Below are 23745 nucleotides of genomic sequence, written 5' to 3'. Positions count from 1 at the left end.
TAAAATAAACAATTGGGCAATTATCAACTGTCTTAAAAAATAGGATATTACCAGTGACTCTGAATCTACCTATGCACCCCTCTTAATCCTATCACCCACTTCTTTTCACACTGTCAGACGAAACTACTATTTTGGATATTTTACAATTCCCTTATTTTTTCTTGTAATTTTACCATCAATATTCACTAGTTAATAAAAAAAGAGGAACAGTCGCTATCTTTATCCTCTTCACGGAACACGAGAACACCTGAACAATCATACTCCAGTATTTTAGTATTCAAGTTCTGCTTTGAATTAAACTTTATTGTTTAATTATTGCTTCTTTTCTATAGTCAATATCTGTTTAGAATTACCCACATACTTACCTTTTTTTGATCATCATTCATTATGGCATCTTAAACCTTTCATCTGGACAATTATTTTGCTGCCTGAAGTATTTCCTTTTGGAGAGGCATGTCTATTAGAATGTGAGATATGTTTCCCTGTTTGATAACCCTGTGTTCTACAAAATTGAACTTTGAAAACAGAAAGGCTCACAGGAAAAAGAATAGGGCAGACCACTCACAACTCAAAACTTGTGACCAAAGCACTAACGAAAACAACAATCCTAATAAAAGTACCAGCACAGTTATATCTCCACTAATATTTGTATCTCCCATAATCAACCTCTTCATTGCAGACTTAGACCCTGGAACCAGGGAATTTCTGGGCTGTTCAGAGGTTAGGCCTTGGCACTTTCACTGCAGTGTCCTGGGTTTGATCCCTAGCTGGTGAACTAAATTCCACATGCTGTGTGGCTTGGCCAAAAAAAAAAAAAAACCCCAAAAAACCCAACAACTGAAACGCTGGAATCACACTTGGTATTTCAAGATGTAGAATCTTGAAAGCATTTCCTCTAGATAGAGAGCAGTTTCACCAAAATCTGACCCAGACTGTAGTCTTTTCCACTAATCAAATGGTTTGTTGTTAATTTTTTTTTAACTGGGGTAAGTGTTAGCAAATTCTTCATCTACATGTGGTCTCATTAGATACCTTAACATTATGGCAAGTTTAAATGTTTGAGTCCCTAAGAGAACAACTAACTGCCTGAAAAGAAGGAATTTGCACAGGATGTTCAGCTTTTAAAAATGTTTTATCTTTAAAGTTAATAAAGCTTTATAATTGTAATACCTAATCTTTTACTTTGTACTTAATCTGTTATTGCTCAATCATGTTAAATATTAATATGCCAGGAAAAATTATATACAAAAATGCAAACTCCATATTACAGCAACACAATTACCTATTTGCCATTGCATATAAACTAATTCAGAGATCAAATTGCCAACATCCATTGGATCACTGAGAAAGCAACAGACTTCCAGAAAAACATCTACTTCTGCTTTATTGACTACACCAAACCCTTTTACTGTGTGGATCACAACAAACTCTGGAAAATTGTTAAAGATATGGGAATACCAGACCACCTGATCTGCCTCCTGAGATGTGTATGCAGGTCAAGAAGCAACAGTTAGAACTGGACATGGAACAACAGACTGGTTCCAAATTGGGAGAGGAGTATGTCAAGGCTGTATATTGTCACCCTGCTTATTTAACTTATACGCAGAGTACATCATGAGAAATGCTGGACTGGATGAAGCACAAGCTGGAATCAAGACTGCTGGGAGAAATATCAATAACCTCAGATATGCAAATGATACCACCCTTATGTCAGAAAGTGAAGAAGAACTAGAGTCTCTTGATGAAAGTGAAAGTGAAAGTGGAGAGTGAAAAAGTTGGCTTAAAGCTCAACATTCAGAAAACGAAGATCATGGCATCTGGTCCCATCACTTCATGGGAAATAGATGGGGAAACAGTGGAAACAGTGTCAGACTTTATTTTTTTGGCTCCAAAATCACTGCAGATGGTGACTGCAGCCAGGAAATTAAAAGACGCTTACTCCTTGGAAGAAAAGTTGTGACCAATCTATATAGCATATTCAAAAGCAAAGACATTACTTTGCCAACAAAGGTCCATCTAGTCAAGGCTATGGTTTTTCCAGTGGTCATGTATGGATGTGAGAGTTGGACTCTGAAGAAAGCTGAGCGCTGAAGAATTGATGCTTTTGAACTGTGGTGTTGAAGACTCTTGAGAGTCCCTTGGACTGCAAGGAGATCCAACCAGTCCATCCTAAAGGAGATCAGTCCTGGGTGTTCTTTGGAAGGAATGACGTTAAAGCTGAAACTCCAGTACTTTGGCCACCTCATGCGAAGAGTTGACTCATTGGAAAAGACTCTGATGCTGGGTGGGATTGGGGGCAGGAGGAGAAGGGGACGACAGAGGATGAGATGGCTAGATGGCATCACCGACTCGATGGATGTGAGTCTGAGTGAACTCTGGGAGTTGGTGATGGACAGGGAGGCCTGGCGTGCTGCGATTCATGGGGTTGCAAAGAGTAGGACATGATTGAGCGACTGAACTGAACTGAACTGAAATTTTATTTTATCATTGCAAAAACCCAGTTTTATACTAAGTTCAGAAAGGTAGAATTAAGAATTTTTTACTTTAATACTACTTTTTTTTAAAAAACCTATAATTTTCCTTTTCCTTTCTCATATTCATAACGAAGTTCTAAATACATAGTAAATGTACATTCATAAGGTTTCTCTGAATCATGTTTCATTCAATTAATAATTTATTATCTATAATTTTGAAAAATAGTATTTTCCCAGGTAAGATTTACTCCTTTAAGAAGAATAGTTTGTGTACTGAATACTTTGTGTATTGGGGGACAAGAGCAGTCTTGTCAGCCATGGAAGCAGAAGCACAAGAACACAAGTGAGAGTTGTTTATATATCATGAGTCCCCATTTCTCAAGCAGCTTTATAGATAATGATTACAGAATTTAAAAAAATTAGTCTCCAAGGGAATTCCCGGGAGATCCAGTGGTAAGGACGTGGCGTTTTCACTGCTGTGGCCCGGGTTCAATCCCTGGTCAGGGAACTAAGATCCCTGCAAACCACGCAGCTGAAAAAACAAAACAACCACGAAAACAAACAACAATGATGCCCTCCAAACCCTTCATCTTAAAAAAACAAAATCGTCTCCAAACCACATCATTCATGTATACCCTGCCCTTAGTGCAATCCATGTTTTTTGTACTTTATCTTTGGGACTTGTTGGAGACTTAAATATTTTAACTAGAAGGGTGCCATTACTTAAACAGAGAAAGTTAAAAAGGACAGAAAGATTATTACATTATCTATTGCTTTCTCAACCGGTGTATATTTTGGAACCTAGTTTTCTCTACAAATTTTAGATAAACTTTGAGGTTTTTTTTCCTTAAGGTAGTTTAAAAACTTACCTAATTTCATTGAAAACATACTGGAGCCTGAAGTATCATATAACATATTATGCTTGGCTTCCACTATCCTAGTTGAGAATGATAAAAATGTTTTTCAGAGCTCATAAATGAAGTATAACTATAAAGAAGTGAGTCTGATTTTTCAGTAAACATACTTTGAGATCAACATATTTATTGGGGGAAGCCATATATTTACTCTAATGACACTGTCATTACTCAATGAAGTTTTTGAACCTGTCTTTAAATTTGTGTTTATAGACAAGTTTCAATCCCCTTCTCCTTTTTCCTACCATATTACACACCCTCCAATATACATATAATATACATACACACACACACATTCTATTTGAACAAAAACAGCATTACTGAATCTGGACATCCATTTATTTACCAAATTGATAGAATAATGTTGAGATGCCTCCAAAAACCACATCCATTCCTAAAGGACAAATAGATCCTAACCCTAACAACATTCAAAATAGTGCTAAGATAATCCCTACCCCCCCAAATTTTAAGAGCAGCAATAAGCTGAACTGGAAACTAGGATCTTTACTTAAAAAAATGATGAATTCATTTGGAAGTAAAAACTGAGCTGTTTGCTCAAACACTACTGGCATTACTTAACAGTAATGAGAACTAATATTTATGCAGTGCTTTTCTGCTTGTCAGTGATTTCTCAATAATTTTTCCAATTGGAAGCCTTATATAACCCTGTGAAATTCCTCAGATACAGAAAAGGTAGATGCGTTTGATCTCTGATCTCTCCCTCTTCCTACTAGCTTTAACAGCGGTGACGGCGGTGCTCTGGAAAGCCCTGTGTTGAAGGTGGCAGAGCCTGTCAGCCTGGGACCCTGAAGGACTATGGAGCAGAGTTACCTACAATTATAAATCATTCACCGTGTAGTTCTTATGTGAGAGAGAAGTAACGTCTTTTTGTCCTTTAAGCCATATTATTTTGGAATCGATCATTATAACAACTTTATCTTTTACCCTCTTGTTCTGAATTCATCCTTACCATGTACATACCATTTGTTATTACTCTAGCCAGTAAACCACGTGGAGGGCAAGCGTGTATTTGTCTTCGTCTTTGCAAATGATTTGGTTCAGCTGGTGTTCCTTGCATTTTTTCATTGTTATTCAGTAAGTTACTTCCTTCTGTTGGTTCATTTCCATCTATACCTCTGAGGTTCATACCTGTTTCCTGCTGTGTTTAAAGCAATTAAACAATTCTTACAACTGTGTATTTACTGTACCTTTCTATAGTTACTGAGCTATCACATCACAAATCAAATTTCCGTTGCTAGAATCAAGGCTGACACTTTACAGGAGAAACAAACAGCTTCATTACTAGCCAACTGGTGAATGCTTGGAACAAGAACTATGCAAGGAGTACTTACCTCTGAGTCAATATTTGCAGCATTATTGAGTCACATAAAATTCCATTATGTTTTTCAATACCGGGTTTAAAAATTAGCCTATTTAAAACAACACCTCAAGGCAATAGCTACTAAATATGTCAGAGTGATTAAAAAAGAGACAATCATCTGTGGTGAAAACAAATTCACATTCATTCATTTACTTGAATTTTAAGCAATAAAGAAAGAGGTGGAAGAAACCAGCACCATTCTAGAGGTTAGGCTGGGAACATGAAGTATCTCACAGGCTCTCCATGTAGGGCCAGCTGCTGACTATCTGGGAAAACTAGTAATCACACCTACCATCAGTTTGGGGATTTAAGAATGGAGAGAATTGTTAACTGAATGACAGAGAATGAACAGAATACAATTCTGTCAAGGATTTGGAAAAATACAGTCCCCACCTTAAGGAAATGGTTGGGATGTTTTACATTTGATCATACCTGTCTTCCTTGGTATGAGGAGGCTGTGTGATTCACCTCTGTGGATGGTTCTGAATCTTTGTGCGCAGCTCTTTTATCTTGATTCCTCATGATTTATAATTAAGAATAAGATGATATAGGGAAGAGGAAGAAGATCTGTTTTGAAAGAGAAAGAGTATAGGTATAGAATAGCAATTTGAGATTTAAATAAATTATTTAAACAGCAATTTGAGCAATTTAAATGAATATAATGGCTAAAATAGGTTACACTATTCTTAACTTTCAACTGAATTTTGTTTTTTTGGATTACAGTATATTTTCCTAATTCTTACCTTTTTACCTTTCTTGAAAAAGCCCTTGTTCACCATCATATTTTTATATGATTTCTTTCCCACCCTACTTTCTGAGTTGTACTTCAAATAATCTTAGTAATATGTCTGTTATATTCTCCTCTCTAATGGGTCATTTTGAAGCAGAAAAGGGGCAGGTAGCTTTCCATTACTGACACGAGGAAATGAGGCACCGAAGAGAAATCTATGGATTCCATCATATTCAGAGAAACTATAGTCACTAGTTCCTGCTTAGTTCTTATTTCAAAATTAAAGTAAAAAAAAAAAACAAAACAAAAAACACAGCTCAAGGATGGAGCAGCCACAACATTTTAGACACTGATAAGTGGTAGGACAGTCTCTTGATAGTCACTTGGATCACGCAAATATTACCAAAGCGCATCCTTTATTCTCTACAGACTTACAATACACCCTCTCCCCCAAATCACTTATATGAAGTAACTAAAAAAACTGATAGGGCAGACCTGTAATTGGTTTCAGAAACACCCACTTCAATCTCTTCTCCCTTGGCCTCCCCTGCTATATAGGCTGAAAAACCAAATTTTCCAATTCCTATCGACTTCTGCAGCTAGAGGTGCCCATGTGTCATACTTCCACATAATAAGCTATAAGTGGGAGTCCCCGGGGAGGAGTTTCATTCCCAAACAATACGAAAAGGCCTTTCGAGGACAATACTGTTTACTCTTTGCCCTCTCATATTTCTTTCTCCTTCTCAGAATGTCGATATACTACTTGGAGGGTCAACAGCCATCTTCCAACCATGAGAATAGAAATTCCTATACCCAGGATAGTAGACAAGTAAGGAGGAGCCGGTTCCTTGATGACATCATGAGTTGTTGCATCAGTCTTGGACTGCCAAGCTTTGGAGTAATTGTATAAACCACTATCAGTCAAGTTTTCTTTTTTCTATTAACAAAACTTATTCCTAATGCAACAAATATGATGAGTATTATAACAGAGGTACAAACTATAAGTTTTGACAGAACCAAAGAGAAAATGATGTGAGAGAAGGGAAAATCTAAGTCTATACACATGAAAGTGTCTAATACGTGGTCAACGTTCATGACCAAGGATTAATCAGGACACCTGCCTCAAGGAGTCATTCTCTGTTTAACAAAATGCAAGATGTTTGCATTTAAAATTTCACAGAAAATTATATTCTTTCCACCATCACAACCATCACCACCATTTTTCTTCCTCACAAAACACAATGTTGGTCACAGTGGCATCTCAAAAAGCTTCAGTCTGATTTTTTATTATATATTATATAGTGCTTCTCTGCTGGCTCAGTGGTAAAGAATCTGCCTGCAATGCAGGAGACGAGGGTTCAATCCCTGGGTCAGGAAGATCCCCTGGAGGAGGAAATGGCAACCCATTCCAGTATTCTTGCCAGGAGAATCCCATGGACAGAGGAGCCTAGCGGGCTACAGTCCATGGGGTTCCAAAAGGGCAGGACATGACTTAGAATCTAAATAACAACATAAACTATATATAATAAATTGTGCTGCTAAATCGCTTCAGTCGTGTCCGACTCTGTGCGACCCCATAGACGGCAGCCCACCAGGCTCCATCCCTGGGATTCTCCAGGCAAGAACACAGGAGTGGGTTGCCATTTCCTTCTCCAATGCATGAAAGTGAAAAGTGAAAACGAAGTCATGTCCTACTCTTAGCGACCCCATGGACTGCAGCCTACCAGGCTCCTCCGTCCATGGGATTTTCCAGGCAAGAGTGCTGGAGTGGGGTGCCATATTTATATAATAAATACACATATATAAAAGATACATTATATATGTAGATATAGTTTTTAAAATTTAAATACTTAAAAATTTAGATTCATAATGAGAAAGAATGGCATTTTGACAGGAAAATGTGAGTTCAGAGAACCCTTGTCTTAAAGGCACAGAGGTATAAATGCCAGTGGAATGTAAGGGAAAACTCTTGAAGCATGTGGTGGGAAGCTGTGAGTATTAGGGAAGATGAGGTTGGAGAGTTAGGACACTGTATCCTGAACCAAGGCACTTGGCCTTCACCTTCTGTTGAGAACGAGCCCCTAATATAGTAAGTAATGAGGTCTACTGGCTCTGGATTTGGACAAACCTGGGTCTGAAGTCCAGCTCCCTCATAAACCAAATTTCTTAAGCCTCTTTGTAAGGACTTCCCTATCCAAAAAATGGAGACAAGAGTACTTCCAACCATGCACATGGTAGGCATTCAACAGTACTGGTTATTATCCACTCATACTCTTCCTTCCTAATTATCATACATCTCTAAGATTCTTTTTGCTTTTCCTATTAAAGCAGAATGAAATCTCCCCAGTCTTGAAGAACTGACAACATAATCCCACTGACTTTCTTTGATCATGCTTTTAACGTCTTTCTTTCAAGGCCAACTTCTTGATTAGGGGGTGTAACACTCACTACTGCCATTTCTTCACTTTTCTCATGAGTAGAATTCCATAACAACTCCTGAGCAGTAATATAAATGCTATAAAATGTGGGGATAAATATCTTTTCCATAGGGGATATTTAGAGTTTTGGCCAGCCACACATCTTTCTCCACCGTTTTTGGTAAGAGCACACTAATTTTCTCTTGTGGAATCCGCGCCTCCTCTATTCCCTCTCTGTTCGGTTCATGTGAGACTGTTATGCTACCCTTCCCAATCCCCATGCTCCCCCAGTGCTCTAGAAATGGGGACATGCTTGGCCAATGAGGGAACCTCTTCTCTGGTGACTTTGACAGGTTCAGGCATGAACATGTGACCCATACCTGGCAAATGAGAGTCAGACTTAGAGTGTTTACTGGAGCCATTAAGAGCTTTCTTTCTGTTGGGGTTACTAAGCCTAGACTTGTTGATGACAATCCTTGGTACAAAAGCCTTCTAAAGTATGAAGTAATTAGCCACAAGGCAAAGCAGGGTCTTATTATGGAAAGTCAAAAAGAGAAAGCTCTAAATTAACAATCACACTGTTGATGCATCTGGGAGCAGCTGCTTTTCAGTTAGGTGAGCCAATAAATTTCTTACCAGCTGGGTTTCTGAAACTTGCCACCAGTTAAGTTCTCAGTAAAAATTTTCATACCTGAATTGGCCTTGAAGGAGCCCCTGTATACTAACAGGTGATTAGAAAGATGATTTTACATTTTCATGAAAATGAAAAGAAAAAAAATGTATGTGGAAATATTTTGTTTTAAAAGGCATTAAAATATACTGTACAGCTTAGGGGTTTTCTTTAAAGATAATGTTAAAAGAAATAAAAATTTATCATTTAATAAAATAAGTATCCGTTACTCAGAAAATTCTTCACTTTCACTTTTTACTTTCATGCATTGGAGAAGGAAATGGCAACCCACTCCAGTGTTCTTGCCTGAGAATCCCAGGGACAGAGAGCCTGGTGGCCTGCCGTCTATGGGGTCGCACAGAGTTGGACACGACTGAAGTGACTTAGCAGCACTCAGAAAAGTAAGTGAAATGTTTTCTTTTTTAATGATACTAATTAAATGATATAGTTAAAGGACCTTAATTTCTTTTTAATATTTACTTATTTATTTGGCTGCTCTGGGTCTTAGCTATGGCACTCGGGATTTTTGATCTTTAGCTGCGGGCGTGCAAACTCTTGGTTGTGGCATGTGGAATCTAGCTCCCAGACCAGGGATGGAACCCAGGCCCTCTGCATTGGGAGTGCGGAGCCTTAGCCACTGGATCACCAGGGAAGTCCCCCTAACTATTTTTTTTAAAATTGTGTTCATGGAAGTCTTTAAAAGTCTTTGGGCCCAGTGAAGTTTCAAGAGAGCTATTTAGAATTCATCTGAGATGCTGGGAGTCTGAAATGGAAAAATTTTAAAGTGAGGAAATATGGAGAAACAAGATGGCTTCTCAAGGCTTCCCAAATGGCTCAGTGGTAAAGAATCCACCTGCCAATACAGGAGCCTCAAGAGACATGGGTTTGATCCCCAGGTTGGGAAGACTCCCTGGAGGAGGAAATGGCAAATTAATCCAGTATTCTTGCCTGGAAAATCCCGTGGACAGAGGAGCTTGGCAGGCTACAGTCCATGGGGTCACAAAGTGTTGGACACGACTGAAGTGACTAAGCATGCACATATGCAGATGGCTTCTAAGTAACTCAAAGTCGTTCATAGTTTGATGGAATAAGAAAAGTTGGAAAGGCCTTTGGAAATTACCTTGTCTGATCTCTTTCATATTTAAATAAGAAAATTAAAGCCTAGAGAAGCTAAATAATTTTCGTTAATGAATACAGCTAATATCTACCAAGCTCCATAGAAGAGCAATAAAAATTCGTGAAATGCGATAGTTCTTTAATTTGTATCTCTGACTTTATGTCATTTCTACCAAATCACTGCATTATTCTACTCATATATACCCATAGTTTATTATAACTTTGAAAACACATTTTATAAGTTAATAAAAATATTTCAACGTTCTATCATATTATGTTCAGCTTTACTTTTTTCCAATGTTATAAATGTTACAAACAAATTTTTTACTAATCCGTTTAAATTGCACACCATTGGTAACAAAATAAATAATATAAGAACTTTTATTTAATTCTCTTGACAAATATTGTTTATATATTTTGAACGATCAGTTAACTGGCAGGTGACAACTTGCCCTTAAATATGCCTTAAGATTTTAAGAATTAAGGAACTTCCATTTAAAAAATTCAGTTCAAATGAGATGCTTTGAGAGATTTTTGTATATCACAGAATCACACTGAGAACTAGAAAGGCAAGATACACTCTAGATAAATACTAAAAGGTCCCACACACAGAAAAACACATTTTTTTTCCTGTTTCTCAATCGGGATTTTGCTTTATTCAGACTGATACACAATCTGTAAACCATAGTAGAAAAACATACATTTTTCATCAAATGGTAAAATTTTATAAATTTCATAAATTCAGTAAAAAATGTTAATCAACTTTTTCTGTCTCAAATACAGATTTCAGTAGAAGAATGAGGCATGCCCTCAGCCCAAGGTCATGACTGTTAGGAGCACTGGGACTGCCCACTTATTTGTAGGTTAGCAGGTGAAAGTATTTTCTAAAAACACATGCAAAGGCTATTGGCTACTCACGTCTCTCTTTAGAAAGTGAAAGTGTTAGCTGCTTGGTCGTGTCCAGTTCTTTGTAATCCCATACACTGTAGCTCGCCAGGCTCCTCGGTCCATGGGATTATACAGGCAAGAATACTGGTGGGGTATCTAGCCCCTTCTCCAGGGGATCTTCCCAACTTCAAACTCCAGGCCTCCTACACTGCAGGCAGATTCGTTACCATCTGAACCATCAGGGAAGCCCTCTCTTTAGCATTCCCAGTATACAGAATTTCCTCCAGGATTGATGCACATACTCAGAAACTACGTTAGTTTACTTTGAGCTTTATTTTCCAGTATTAGGCACATATGCCACCAAAATTACAGAACAGTGGATTTCAAAGGAACAACATCTTTAGTTGTTCCTCCAAACTTGAGAGGAAACTGAAGATTAAGAATAGTAGATCAAGAATATGAACAGTACTGTCTGTTAACAGTAGTTGCCTTTGGGGAAGGAAATGGAATTGTTGGAATTTAATTTTTATTCTGCTTCTTTATTGTATTTTTACAATAAGATTTTAAAATGCAATTTAAAACACATTTTAAAAGAATTTGTGCAATTCATAGAGCTTTAGAGAAAAGAAAATGGTACAACTTCCCTTGGTAATAATATGTTTCATAGATAGAATCTGGTCATTTGATTTTAGGTAACTTAATCCCACCTGCCACAATATAAGGTAATTTTTTTGTTTCTGCAGTTTTCAAAGAAGATGAGGAAACTGCCTAGAATCCTCTACAGCAGTTTTCAAGTATTTTTTAGGTCAGAGATCCTTTATCAAATGAAACCTTATCCTGAAGTCCAATAAATGGGATAGATAAAAATGGAGTTGAAGGAGCTCTGTCCTCTCCCCCTGCTTCTTCCTGGTAAGTGAAGCACACTTTGAAAGCCACTCTGAAAATACACTTTCATATACACAAAGAGGTTTGTTAAATTGGTCTTTTTTTTCAGGTTATCATGTTAATATAAATGTTTAGAAGTACTTTCTATAATATTTCAGAAAAAATAAAAGAGCTTTCAACTTGCAAATGTCCACAGGTTCATGCTCAAATAAAATACACTTACTGCTATCAACTGAATTACTGCTGAAAAATCATTACATGGATAAAGACTGGTTGTTCTTGTTATTTTCTGTCTGTGGTATGGGCAGGCCAACATTATGTTGAGAATCTACATATACTGCTGGAGAACTCTATATGTTGTATTCATGCATTTGAAAAAGTATTTCTATTCACTAAGTACTCTATAATGATTATCATAAAAATCCACCTTTGGCGTTCCATCCATTCATGTGTTAAAAGTATAGAGTCTCCATCTCATACAGTATTTCCATGTAGAACATATCGAAACTTTCTAATTTCTGGACTCTGCTAACCAACTCTGATCTAATGTTCATTTCTCATCAGTAAGAAGCTCAGATCAAGTGAAAAGAAGGGCTTAAAATGTCGTTGCCAATTACTGAAAAGACTGCGAATATCTCCTTGAATAAGAACTCCCTTATTATGGCAAAACCAATACAATATTGTAAAGTAATTAGCCTCCAATTAAAATAAATAAATTTATATTAAAAAAATAGAAAATAATTAAAAAAAAGAGACTGATACAAAGGAAAAAAAAGAGAAAGTATTAAGTGTGCTAACCACATAGACCAATTTATCAAAGGAAAACAGCTACTATTCTGTTTGGTTAACTGATAGGGTGACTTGACTGAAACATCATGAAATAATGTTATTACTTCTGATAAGGAATAAAGGGAAATTATCCCTGGGGAAGAAGGAATCTGATATCTGCTGCTCTTTTTAAAAAATTCTTCCACCCAAGGGCAAAAATATTTAATTGAAAGTTTAAAATATTACTTTTAGGCTTACTAAAATAAAAATCTCCAGACACTAATCTCCCCAAGTGTGGCAACATGACTTATCACTTACCTAGGAGCCACTGCTCAGGTATGCCTGTGGATCCCTTCCCCACCCTAGGAATAAATTATGACTGGTCTAAATCAGCCTGTTATATCAGGCTCTTTGCCAGCTGTTGGTTTAGGACAGAGTATGATTCATTTCTTACCAATGAAAGTTGTGGGCAAACTTGTTGGGGACTATTGGATAAGAGTCTCCTTCCTGATATAAAGGCAGAGAGGCCAGGGAAGAACGCCTTTCTCCTTTTGTCTTGTCTTGTGTGTGTGTGTGTGTGTCTGTGTTAGGGGGGAGGATGAAGCTGTGGATGGGGGACTGTGTTTCTTGGAATTTTAGCAGCCATGATTTACCCATGAAGAAAAAGTCAAGATTAGTTCAGCAGTGGCCACAGGGCTGGAAAAGGTCAGTTTTCATTCCAATCCCAAAGAAAAGCAATGCTAAAGAATGCTCAAACTACCACACAATTGCACTCATCTCACATGCTAGCAAAGTGGTGCTCAAAATTCTCCAAGCTAGGCTTGAACAGTACGTGAACTGAGAACTTCCAGATGTTCGAGTTAGATTTAGAAAAGGTAGAGATCAAATTGCCAACATCTATTGGATCACAGAAAAAGCGAGAGAATTTCGGAAAACATCTACTTCTGCTTCTTTGACTTTGCTAAAGCCTTTGACTGTGTGGCTCACAATAAACTGTAGAACATTCTGAAAGAGATGGGAATACCAGACCACCTGACCTGCCTCCTGAGAAATCTGTATGCAGGTCAAGAAGCAACAATTAACCAGACATGTAACAACGGACTGGTTACAAATTGGGAAAGAAATACATCAAGGCTATACATTGTCACCCTGCTTATTTAACTTATATGCAGAGTACATCATGAGAAATGCTGGACTGGATGAAGCACAAGCTGGTATCAAGATTGCCGGGAGAAACATCAATAACCTCAGATATGCAGATGACACCACCCTTATGGCAGAAAGTGAAGAGGAACTAAAGAGCCTTTTGATGAAAGTGAAAGAGGAGAGTGAAAAAGCTGGCTTAAAACTGAACATTCAGAAAACTAAGATCATGGCATCCGGTCCCATCACTTCATGGCAAATAGATAGGGAAACAATGGAAACAGTGACAGACTTAGTTTTTTTGGGCTCCAAAATCACTGCAGATGGTGACTGCAGCCATGAAACTAAAAGACTCTTGCTCCTTGGAAGAAAAGCTACGACAAAGCTAGACAGCATATTAAAGAAACAGAGACATTACTTTACCAACAAAGGTCTGTGTAGACAAAGCTATCGTTTTTCCAGTAGTCATGTGTGGATGTGAGAGTTGGACCACAAAGAAAGCTGAATGTCAAAGAACTGATGCTTTTAAACTTTGGTGTTGGAGAAGACTCCTGAGAGTCTCTTGGACAGCAAGGAGATCCAACCAGTCCATCCTAAAGGAAATCAGTACTGAATATTCATTGGAAGGACTGATGTTGAAGCTGAAGCTCCAACACTTTGGCCACCTGATGTGAAGAAATGACTTATTGGAAAAGACCCTGATGCTGGGAAAGATTGAAGGCGGGAGGAGAAGGGGATGACAGAGGATGAGATGGTTGGCTGGCATCACCCAGTCGAAGGACATGAATTTGAGCAAACTCCGAGAGTTGGTGATGGACAGGGAAGTCTGGTGTGCTGCAGTCCATGGGGTCGCAAAGAGTTGGACATGACTGAGCAACTGAACTGAACTGACTGAGCTCATAGAAAGTCAACCTGGATCCTGATATCAATGTGCTACAAACCCTGGATCCACTTACCTTCATATATCTCATCATATGAGAAAAGAAGCTAGTATTTTTTTTTTTATATTTATTAAACTAGATGATTTCTTTTTTTTTTCTTCTTTTTTTTTTCTAATTTTATTTTATTTTTAAACTTTACATAATTGTATTAGTTTTGCCAAATATCAAATGAATCCACCACAGGTATACATGTGTTCCCCATCCCGAACCCTCCTCCTCCTCCTCCCATACCATCCCTCTGGCCGTCCCAGTGCACCAGCCCCAAGCATCAGCATCGTGCATCGAACCTGACTGGCAACTGTTTCCTACATGATATTTTACATGTTTCATTGCCATTCTCCCAAATCTTCCCACCCTCTCCTCTCCCACAGAGTCCATAAGACTGTTCTATACATCAGTGTCTCTTTTGCTGTCTCATACACCGGGTTATTGTTACCATCTTTCTAAATACCGTATATATGCGTTAGTATACTGTATTTATGTTTTCCTTCTGGCTTACTTCACTCTGTATAATAGGCTCCAGTTTCATCCACCTCATTAGAACTGCTCAAATGTATTCTTTTTAATGGCTGAGTAATACTCCATTGTGTATATGTACCACAGTTTCTTATCCATTCATCTGCTGATGGACATCTAGGTTGCTTCCATGTCCTGGCTATTATGAACAGTGCTGCGATGAACATTGGGGTACACGTGTCTCTTCCTCTGGTTTCTCAGTGTGTATGCCCAGCAGTGGGATTGCTGGATCATAAGGCAGTTCTATTTCCAGTTTTTTAAGGAATCTCCACACTGTTCTCCATAGTGGCTGTACTAGTTTGCATTCCCACCAACAGTGTAAGAGGCTTCCCTTTTCTCCACACCCTCTCCAGCATTTATTATTTGTAGACTTTTGATCGCAGCCATTCTGACTGGTGTGAAATGGTACCTCATAGTGGTTTTGATTTGCATTTCTCTGATAATGAGTGATGTTGAGCATCTTTTCATGTGTTTGTTAGCCATCTGTATGTCTTCTTTGGAGAAATGTCTATTTAGTTCTTTGCCCATTTTTTGATTGGGTCATTTATTTTCTGAGTTGAGCTGTAGGAGTTGCTTGTATATTTTGAGATTAGTTGTTTGTCCATTGCTTCATTTGCTATTATTTTCTCCCATTCTGAAGGCTGTCTTTTCACCTTGCTAATAGTTTCCTTTGATGTGCAGAAGCTTTTAAGGTTAATTAGGTCCCATTTGTTTATTTTTGCTTTTATTTCCAATATTCTGGGAGGTGGGTCATAGAGGAGAAGCTAGTATTTTTGAAGACAGCTTTGGCTGAATATCCTGATACTCAGCCAAAAACATCCTAACCAATACAACAGGTGACTGTTGCAGAGCCAGCTTTGAGAAGCTCAGGAAAGGAGCAGTGATGGGGAACCTTTGGCCTATACATGTCTCCCTGCCTTCTTGATCTTCATAGAGGACAAGCACTGCCTTTGTATTATTGAAATTTCTCAAAAAATACCTAGAAAACAACATTTCAATAGCTAAAAATCAGAGCCAAGTTTTTTAGCACCATTTTTTTTGTCATTAGAGATTACATAGCTTGTCATTTTATATATTTTTTTTCTGTCCTATCCCTGAAGTTTAGTTGTAATATTTGAATACTGAATTTTAAAAAGTTAGGTTTACAAACATTTGATTGTTTTCTAAACTTCTACTCATGAAGTAAATAAAACAAGAGCAACAAAAACACCACTACCATCGCTGTCTAAGGTTTTATATTTTACTTTCTCTACTTGGTAAAGTTCTACTAGTCATTCTCATAACTCAAATGTCACCTTCCCGATCAGTATTTCCTAACTTCATATAGACTAACTCTGTCCCTTTTTCGCCCTGAGGACTCATTCATTCATTCAACAAACATTTATTAAGCTCTTATTGTGTTGTAGTCCTTGTTTTGGGGATTTGAAATGTAAATTGTTCCTATACTCAAAGGTTGCTACCTAGTCAGAGAATGACAATTCATTTCCTAGGCAACCATAATGGAGTGTGGTAAGTTTTGATTTTAGGCACATGGGTTAAGCAACCCCATCTTTTCACAATGAGTGAAGTTCATCAGACTTTCACTGGGTCTCTATGGTGTGTAAAGCACTGAGATATTAAGATGACTTAGATGCAGTCTCTTCTTCTTAAGAAAGGGACAAAGATTGCTATGTGCTCACCAAACCTGTTTCCTCTGCTGCCTGGGCACACAGATAGCTGACATTTCCCAGCCTCCCTTGCAGGTCAGTTTGGCAAGTCCCCGAGTCTGGCAAGGGGATATGGGCATCAATGATGTATCGTACTTCCATTGCTGTAAGAAATTTCCCATGTAATCCTCCACATGTTCTCTCTTTTCCTGTCCATTTCCTAGAAACTAAGGACTCCAAGGCCTTAGGGGATTGCAAAGCCATAATATAAAGAGTTAGAGTTCCTGAATCACTGAGTAGAAGGCCACCAGCTGAACACCTGGTTAGATTTTATATGAGTAAGAATTAAGTTTCTACTGTGTTAAGTTACTGAGGTTTTTGAGATTATCTGTTATAGCAGTGGGTGCCACCTTAAGGTCATTTAATTATAACATAAGACGTGCAGGCATAGAGTTAAACAGGGGAGAGGAGATACTGCCCTGCTTGGCTCATACCTGAATCAAGCCTTGAAAAATGACTTAATCTTATAAAGAAAATAAAGACCATCATAGGCAGAGGAAACGCATGATTAAAGGATAAGGGGTGAAAAGAAAATTACATATAGGGAAGTTTGCGCACACCAATGCCAACGAGAGCATAATGAGCATAATATGCAAAATATAGAGTGGTCAGAGGAAAATCGACATGAAAGCCCTGAATGTGAATCCTTGTGTGAATTAATGAATCCTCCTAATTGGGCTATTTGGGGTGAGTTACTCAGTCAATCTGGATCATTTTCTTCATCTGCAAAATGGTGACAATGCCTATGTCGCAGAAAATCTTAAACCAGTACTAAGTACATCATGGAGTCCCCCCAAATTCCCCTAGTACTTTATCTTTCCAAGATTTCCCTATAATCTTATAGGAAAGCAGCACACATGTGCCATGCTGAAGAGCACAGATAAGAGACACTAGTAAACTCACACCTTTCATTCCTCCTTGTGAACTACAGAAACATAAATAATAGATTCCTAAAAAAAAACCACAAAGAGCTTTCATTTGTATTGGCCAGATATACTTAATAGCTTTATGCACGCATGCGTACCAAGACGTTTCAGTCATGTCTGACTCTTTGTGACCCTATGGACTGTAGCCTGCCAGGCTCCTCTGTCCATGGGATTTTCTAGGCCAGAATACTGGAGTGGGTTGTCATGCCTTCCTCCAGGGGATCTTCTAGATCCAGGGATCGAACCATAGTCTCTTACCTCTCCTGCATTGGCAGGTGGATTCTTCACCACTAGCGCCACCTGGGAAGCCCTAACAGCTCTATAAGGCTGTTAAAAGCTCTTCAGAACTTAACCACAATTGCACCCTCCTTAGCATGCATCACCCATGACTACAAAGAATGCTCCCTCATTACACAAGTGCATATACAGGTAGCTCCATGTCCCCGCACACCATCTTCCTATGCTTTATGTGACCAAAGATGTAAATTCTTTTCCCCCAGAGGAAAAATCTATCATTAGGGTTTGTGTGCCAACCAAGAACCAGTGCAGTCACTCAGTTGTGTCTGACTCTTTGTGACCCCATGAATCACAGCACGCCAGGCCTCCCTGTCCATCACCAACTCCCGGAATTCACTCAAACTCACATCCATCGAGTCACTGATGCCATCCAGCCATCTCATCCTCTGTCGTCCCCTTCTCCTCCTGCCCCCAATCCCTCCCAGCATCAGCATCTTTTCCAATGAGTCAACTCTTCGCATGAAGTGCCCAAAGTACTGGAGTTTCAGCTTTAGCATCAGTCCTTCCAAAGAACACCCAGGGCTGATCTCCTTCAGAATGGACTGGTTGGATCTCCTTGCAGTCCAAGGGACTCTCAAGAGTCTTCTCCAACACCACAGTTTAAAAGCATCAATGCTTTGGTGCTCAGCTTTCTTCACAGTCCAACTCTCACATCCATACATGACCACTGGAAAAACCATAGCCTTCACTAGACGGACCTTTGTTGGCAAAGTAATATCTCTGCTTTTGAATATGCTATCTAGGTTGGTCATAACTTTGCTTCCAAGGAGTAAGCTTCTTTTAATTTCATGGCTGCAGTCACCATCTGCAGTGATTTTGGAGCCCCCCAAAATAAAGTCTGACACTGTTTCCACTGTTTCCCCATCTATTTGCCATGAAGTGATGGGACCGGATGCCATGATCTTTGTTTTCTGAATGTTGAGCTTTAAGCCAACTTTTTCACTCTGCTCTTTCACTTTCATCAAGAGGTTTTTGAGTTCCTCTTCACTTTCTGCCATAAGGGTGGTATCATCTGCACATCTGAGGTTATTGATATTTCTCCCGGCAATCTTGATTCCAGCTTGTGCTTCTTCAAGCCAGGGCTTCTCATGATGTACTCTGCATATAAGTTAAATAAGCAGGGTGACAATATACAGCCTTGACATACTTCTTTTCCTATTTGGAACCAGTCTGTTGTTCCATGTCCAGTTGTCCACGTGTAGAGTCTTCTCTTGTGTTGTTGGAAGAGGGTGTTTGCTATGACCCAAGAACCAGTGGTCTCCCAATTATCAACAGGACTAGAGGGGACTTCCCTGGTGGTCAGGTGGCTAAGACTCCACACGCTCCCATTGTAGGGGGCCTAGGTTTGATACCTGGTCAGGGAACTACACCCCACATGCAGCAATTAGGAGTTAGCATACAGCAACTAAAGATCCAGCATGTCTCAACTAAGACCCGGCACAGTCTAACAAATAAATATAAAATAAAATAATCTTCATATAAACAAACAAACAAAATAACAGAACTAATGAACCAGATAGTGAGCAATCCCTTGTTACATAACATACTCTGAGAATGTTTTAAATGAAGAAATGTTTTACCTTATACTTGTCAAATAAGAGACTTCAGAGATAGTCTGTTCTATGGGTAACAAACTCAAGTTCCTTCAGGGGCCAACTCAAATATGCGGTTCTGTAGAAACAAGAGAGAACAGGGTCCAACTGAAGGCATTAAAATCACTGTCAGCCCCTGGATCTCATCTCATGGTTTCATTCCCCATCTAAAGAAACTGAAGAGATTAGGTTCGGGTGACTTTTGGAGGCTACATAGCAAACATATTATGCAGGGTTGAGTGGAAAACAGAAACCATGCCAAGTTATTTTAAGCCAAAAGAGATTTTATAGAAAGAATTAGGTGACTTGGCGAAAGGCTAGAGATTGTTGAAAGGGCTACGAGTGCAGGGTCTTGGCTGGGCCTCCAGGAGCAACTTCTAGAACACCAGTGGATGAGGCACTGGGGAATACACTATTTTTGCCACTATCAGGAGAAACCGTGGAGTTCAAGAACATACTGTAGCTCTGACCCCTGAGAAGCTGGGATCTGGAAGCTTATCTGGGCAAGGAACTTAGAATCTGTTTTCTGTCTCCCCGCACTGCCTCCTGATAGCCAGAAAGCTGATGATTCAATATGGCATGCTGAGACTGGTTACTCTAAGTCCGTCCCTACAGCCACAGTTCTGGAAACTGGACACCAGCATCTCGTGCACCTTCTGTGCCAACATAAAAGAGCCAAAAAAATATCAGGGAGACGGTCTCTGTCTCATCTCTGCCTCCGAGATCTCAGACAAGCCATCCAGAAGTCTAATTCACATCCAGAACTCTAAATGGACCAGAGTCTGAGAAATGTTTTCAGCTTTCCAGTTTCTCCTGTACAGGAAGGAATGCTAGCAGCAGGTAGGAATGAATGCAAGCGCCAAACCTCCATACCCAGCACAGCAGCTTTCTGTGTAGGCCCAGGAATCAGACCTCCACCACTGACCTGTCCCCACTTACCCTATCATACCTTCTATGGAAACCCCCCAAAAGCAAAAATCTAGTAAATAGGGCTGTAATTCTAAAGACCTTACGCTAAAAAATATGTGAACGGGTCATTTTATTTATATCATTAGGTACAGGGTAAATCACACTACCTAATTTAATTGTTATATTAAGTATACTGTATATTCTTAATATTATATATTCTTGTATATTCTGACCCATTGGATTTTGAGCTCCTGAATGGCAGAAACTGTATTTAATTCATATTTGTATCTCTTGTCCCCAGGTCTGCTCGGCCCAGAGAAGATGCACAGGCATTTGCTGAATTGAAGTTTTACTCTTGACTCACTAATAGAAACAGTAAACCAGAATTTCATGAGCTACAGTATAGCAGCGATAGTATCAGGAGGCGGTCCCGCTACAGAGGCATGGGGAAAGGGGGTTTTCATCTTTCAAAGTAATCAGAGGTAGATCTGGCTAAGCAAGGTACCTGCTCTGTCTCTGTCCACGGGTGTTCTGGATTTCTCGATGGGATGCTCAAGTTAGTGGTGTCTTCCCGCTTAGTCTTTTGGGGCAACAAAACACACCAGAGTCCAGCGTGAGATTACAAGGATGCCATAAGAAGCTGATGCCTGATAAGTAAAATACAGCCCCAGACTCAGCGTGAGCTCTGAGCGGGGCTTATTTATATTCCCCAATCAGCAGGATCTGATTAGTCTCAGCACATCAGGGGGGCTAACCTAGGTTAGCACTCCCGACAACGTCTGGTGGATCTGAGAACAAAATCAAACAAGTAAAACTTAACTCCAATAACAACAACGGTAGACAGACACACACAGCCAGCCAGCCAGCCAGCAGCCTCCACGCCGCATACAATCAGAAGGCGCTGGGCGCTCGGCCTCGGACAAAGCTGCAGCCGCGACGCCGCTTTAATTTACACTCACTGCCCTCCAGGAGGTACTCACCTCGAGCTCTCCGGCTCCGGCACCCGGCTCAGCCTGGCAGATTAGAAAAGGGGCTCGCAGGTCTGCGGGGGAGCCCGGTGGAGCGGCTTTCCTGGTGGCGCATCGCCCCAGGCGGCGCCGGAGGCTGCAGTTATTTCAGATAGAGGGGCGCGCGGCCCCGCCCACCCACGCCCTCCCCGCCGGTGGCGAGGGCGGTCCCGGGAACGAGGCCGGGCACCGGCTGGGTGGACCCGGCTGGGAGCCCGCTTGGGTTGGGGTTCAGGAGCGGCCGCTCCAGGCGTCCTCCGCGGGTTTGGGGCCGCCGGGAGCGGATGCACGGCTTTGCTCTGGCCCCGGAGAACCGCAAGTCCACCCGCCGGGACCCAGGAGCGGCGCCGTGCGTTTGGAGGCCTGGCTGGCCCCTGGAGCCCAGGCGATCGCCTCTCCCTGGGAAGCCACGGGTTGGCGGCCCAGCGTGCGCCGACCCCAGCGATGACGAGTTCCTGGGCGAGGACGCGCAGCGCTGCCGTTCGCAGAGTCGGGAGTGCGGCCCGCGCAACCTATTGCTGGCTTATCATTCACATCTACATTCTGGATTTTCACTCCACCTTTTTAGTTGTGTTGTTTAGAAGTGTCTTCTCAGGTGAGGCGGGTGGACCTCTGTTCAGATGACCGATTAAGTGAATGAAAGACTTGTCCTTTCCCTTTTTATGGCTTAACACTTGCCCTTCTTGCTGTGTTGTTTTAGATTTTTACGTTCCAAATCAGCATCCATTTAATTCTGCCTTCTATTTCCATGTCTTCCTTTCCTCTATCTTTTCCTCCCCCTTCTCTTTCACCTAATTGTGTTTATATGCGCCTGTGCCCCTTTCAGGGTAATTTTTATTTCTTTCACAAATAAAATTGTCTTACCCGTTTTCCCCTCCTTTAAGCAACGGCCAATTTTAGTCTCCAACAGCCAGAAATCATTCATTCTCCTTTCTTAGGACCTCACTTTCGGAGAAAGGGATGAACCTAGATTCCATCTAATAAGCATCTAAAGTGACTATATTCCTAAACGAACTCTTACTCTCTGAAAGCTTGCACGTTTCCTGTGACACCCAGCTTCCTCAGCACAGGAATGAAATATATTTTCCCATTTCTTTCAATTGCATGATCATTGATGTGTCACCCAATTTGATTAGCACAGCTTTGGAGAACATTGAACTTTTGGACTAGTTTTTTGCTTTTTTATTGTTTATAATGTTCTATAGTTTACAGTTGTGAGTTTCCCTGGTGGCCCAGTGGTAAAGAATCTGCCTGCAATGCAGGAGACACAGGTTCAATCCCTGGGTGGGGGCGATTCCCTGGAGGAGGGTCTGGCAACCACTCCAGTGTTCTTGCCCGGGAAATCCCATGGACAGAGGAGCCTGGCAGGCTGCAGTCCATGGGGTCACAAAGAATCGGACAGGCCTTAACAACTGAGTAGGCATGCATGCTTATAGTTATCTCTGAGAAAAATTCTGAGGGAGAATTTGTTAATATTTAGAATCCATTTTGTAGTATTCATCATGTATTTATTTAGAATTCATGTTTTCATAGCTTACATATATATGTATACTGACTCAGAGCATTAAGTATAGTTCATAGCATACTTAAAAGCTTCAGTGTTCCATTACTTCACTTGATAATAAGTTATAACATTCTGATTACATTACATCAAAAGAAACCCAAGTCATTTGGCACAATTCTGTAATTTTACAAAGCAGAAAACTAAAATCGTAGATAAATTGGATGACCTGGGGTCTCGGTGAAAAAACCAAGCTATACGTGCTCCAGTAGTGGAATACCTGGACCAGACCGCTAAAGCAAATCTTATAATCAGTGGACTCTTCAGACAGGCTAGTCAAAATATCCTTTGCTCTCAGGTTTAACTCACCCTCATCAACTGCATGTTCTGCTTCATACATACAATTTTAACCTTTATTTAACCTGTTATTGTCCGTTTCAAAATTGTCCTTGTTAATATTACAGTTATAAGACAAAAGACTAAGAATCACTGCTCATTTACTGAGATCTGTAGGTGCATCATACATATTGTTTGGCCTTCTGAGCTAACAACAAATAAAGCACAAACATAAAACTCTAAAAGAGCAAGAAAAAACTTCTCCCTACTAGTATGTTATGGAATTATTTTCTATGGATTTATATTGAAATGTTTATTTTCTTTAGTTTTATTTGTTTCTTGTTATATAATTCATTTCTATTTATTCATCCAGAAACTATTTCTAAGTTTAATGTTCTCTTATCTGCTATGTCAGAATTTGGTGAGGAAATCTATACTTAATCTAAAAATTATCCCTCAAACTGGAAATACTGTGTTAGTTAATTATATGTTTATTATGCCTATGTCAAATATTACTTTTTTTAATAAAGATTTTTTAGTTAGACTAAAAAAAGTACTAAGAAAAGTGATGGCATCCATTAAGTATAAATATCTATGATTATTTGTCTTTTACATAACAGATCAACAA

General features: G+C 39.7%; 1 protein-coding gene across 6 annotated transcripts in view; it reads right to left on the bottom strand.

The window, feature by feature from the left end:
- SLC9B2 (solute carrier family 9 member B2) overlaps window positions 1-22309 on the bottom strand; it is a 65631-nt gene extending 43322 nt beyond the window's left edge. Inside the window, exons 1-5 of one of the 6 annotated variants that reach the window (XM_061419489.1) lie at window positions 21254-22308; window positions 20779-21061; window positions 19353-19443; window positions 5202-5336; window positions 4370-4547 (exon numbers count right to left, since the gene is read on the bottom strand). In XM_061419489.1, coding sequence (XP_061275473.1) covers window positions 4370-4547; window positions 5202-5291 — 268 coding nt within the window. In that variant the 5' untranslated portion in view covers window positions 5292-5336; window positions 19353-19443; window positions 20779-21061; window positions 21254-22308. Of the gene's footprint in view, window positions 1-4369; window positions 4548-5201; window positions 5337-19352; window positions 19444-20778 lie in introns of all 6 variants that reach the window. The other 5 variants (XM_061419491.1, XM_061419492.1, XM_061419494.1 and 2 more) reach the window with 5 other exon arrangements.
- Between the last annotated feature and the right edge of the window lie 1436 nt (window positions 22310-23745).

This window comes from Bos javanicus, chromosome 6 (genome assembly GCF_032452875.1).
Source record: "Bos javanicus breed banteng chromosome 6, ARS-OSU_banteng_1.0, whole genome shotgun sequence".
NCBI classification, from domain to species: domain Eukaryota; kingdom Metazoa; phylum Chordata; class Mammalia; order Artiodactyla; family Bovidae; genus Bos; species Bos javanicus.
This window is presented reverse-complemented; position numbering and strand designations above follow the sequence as displayed.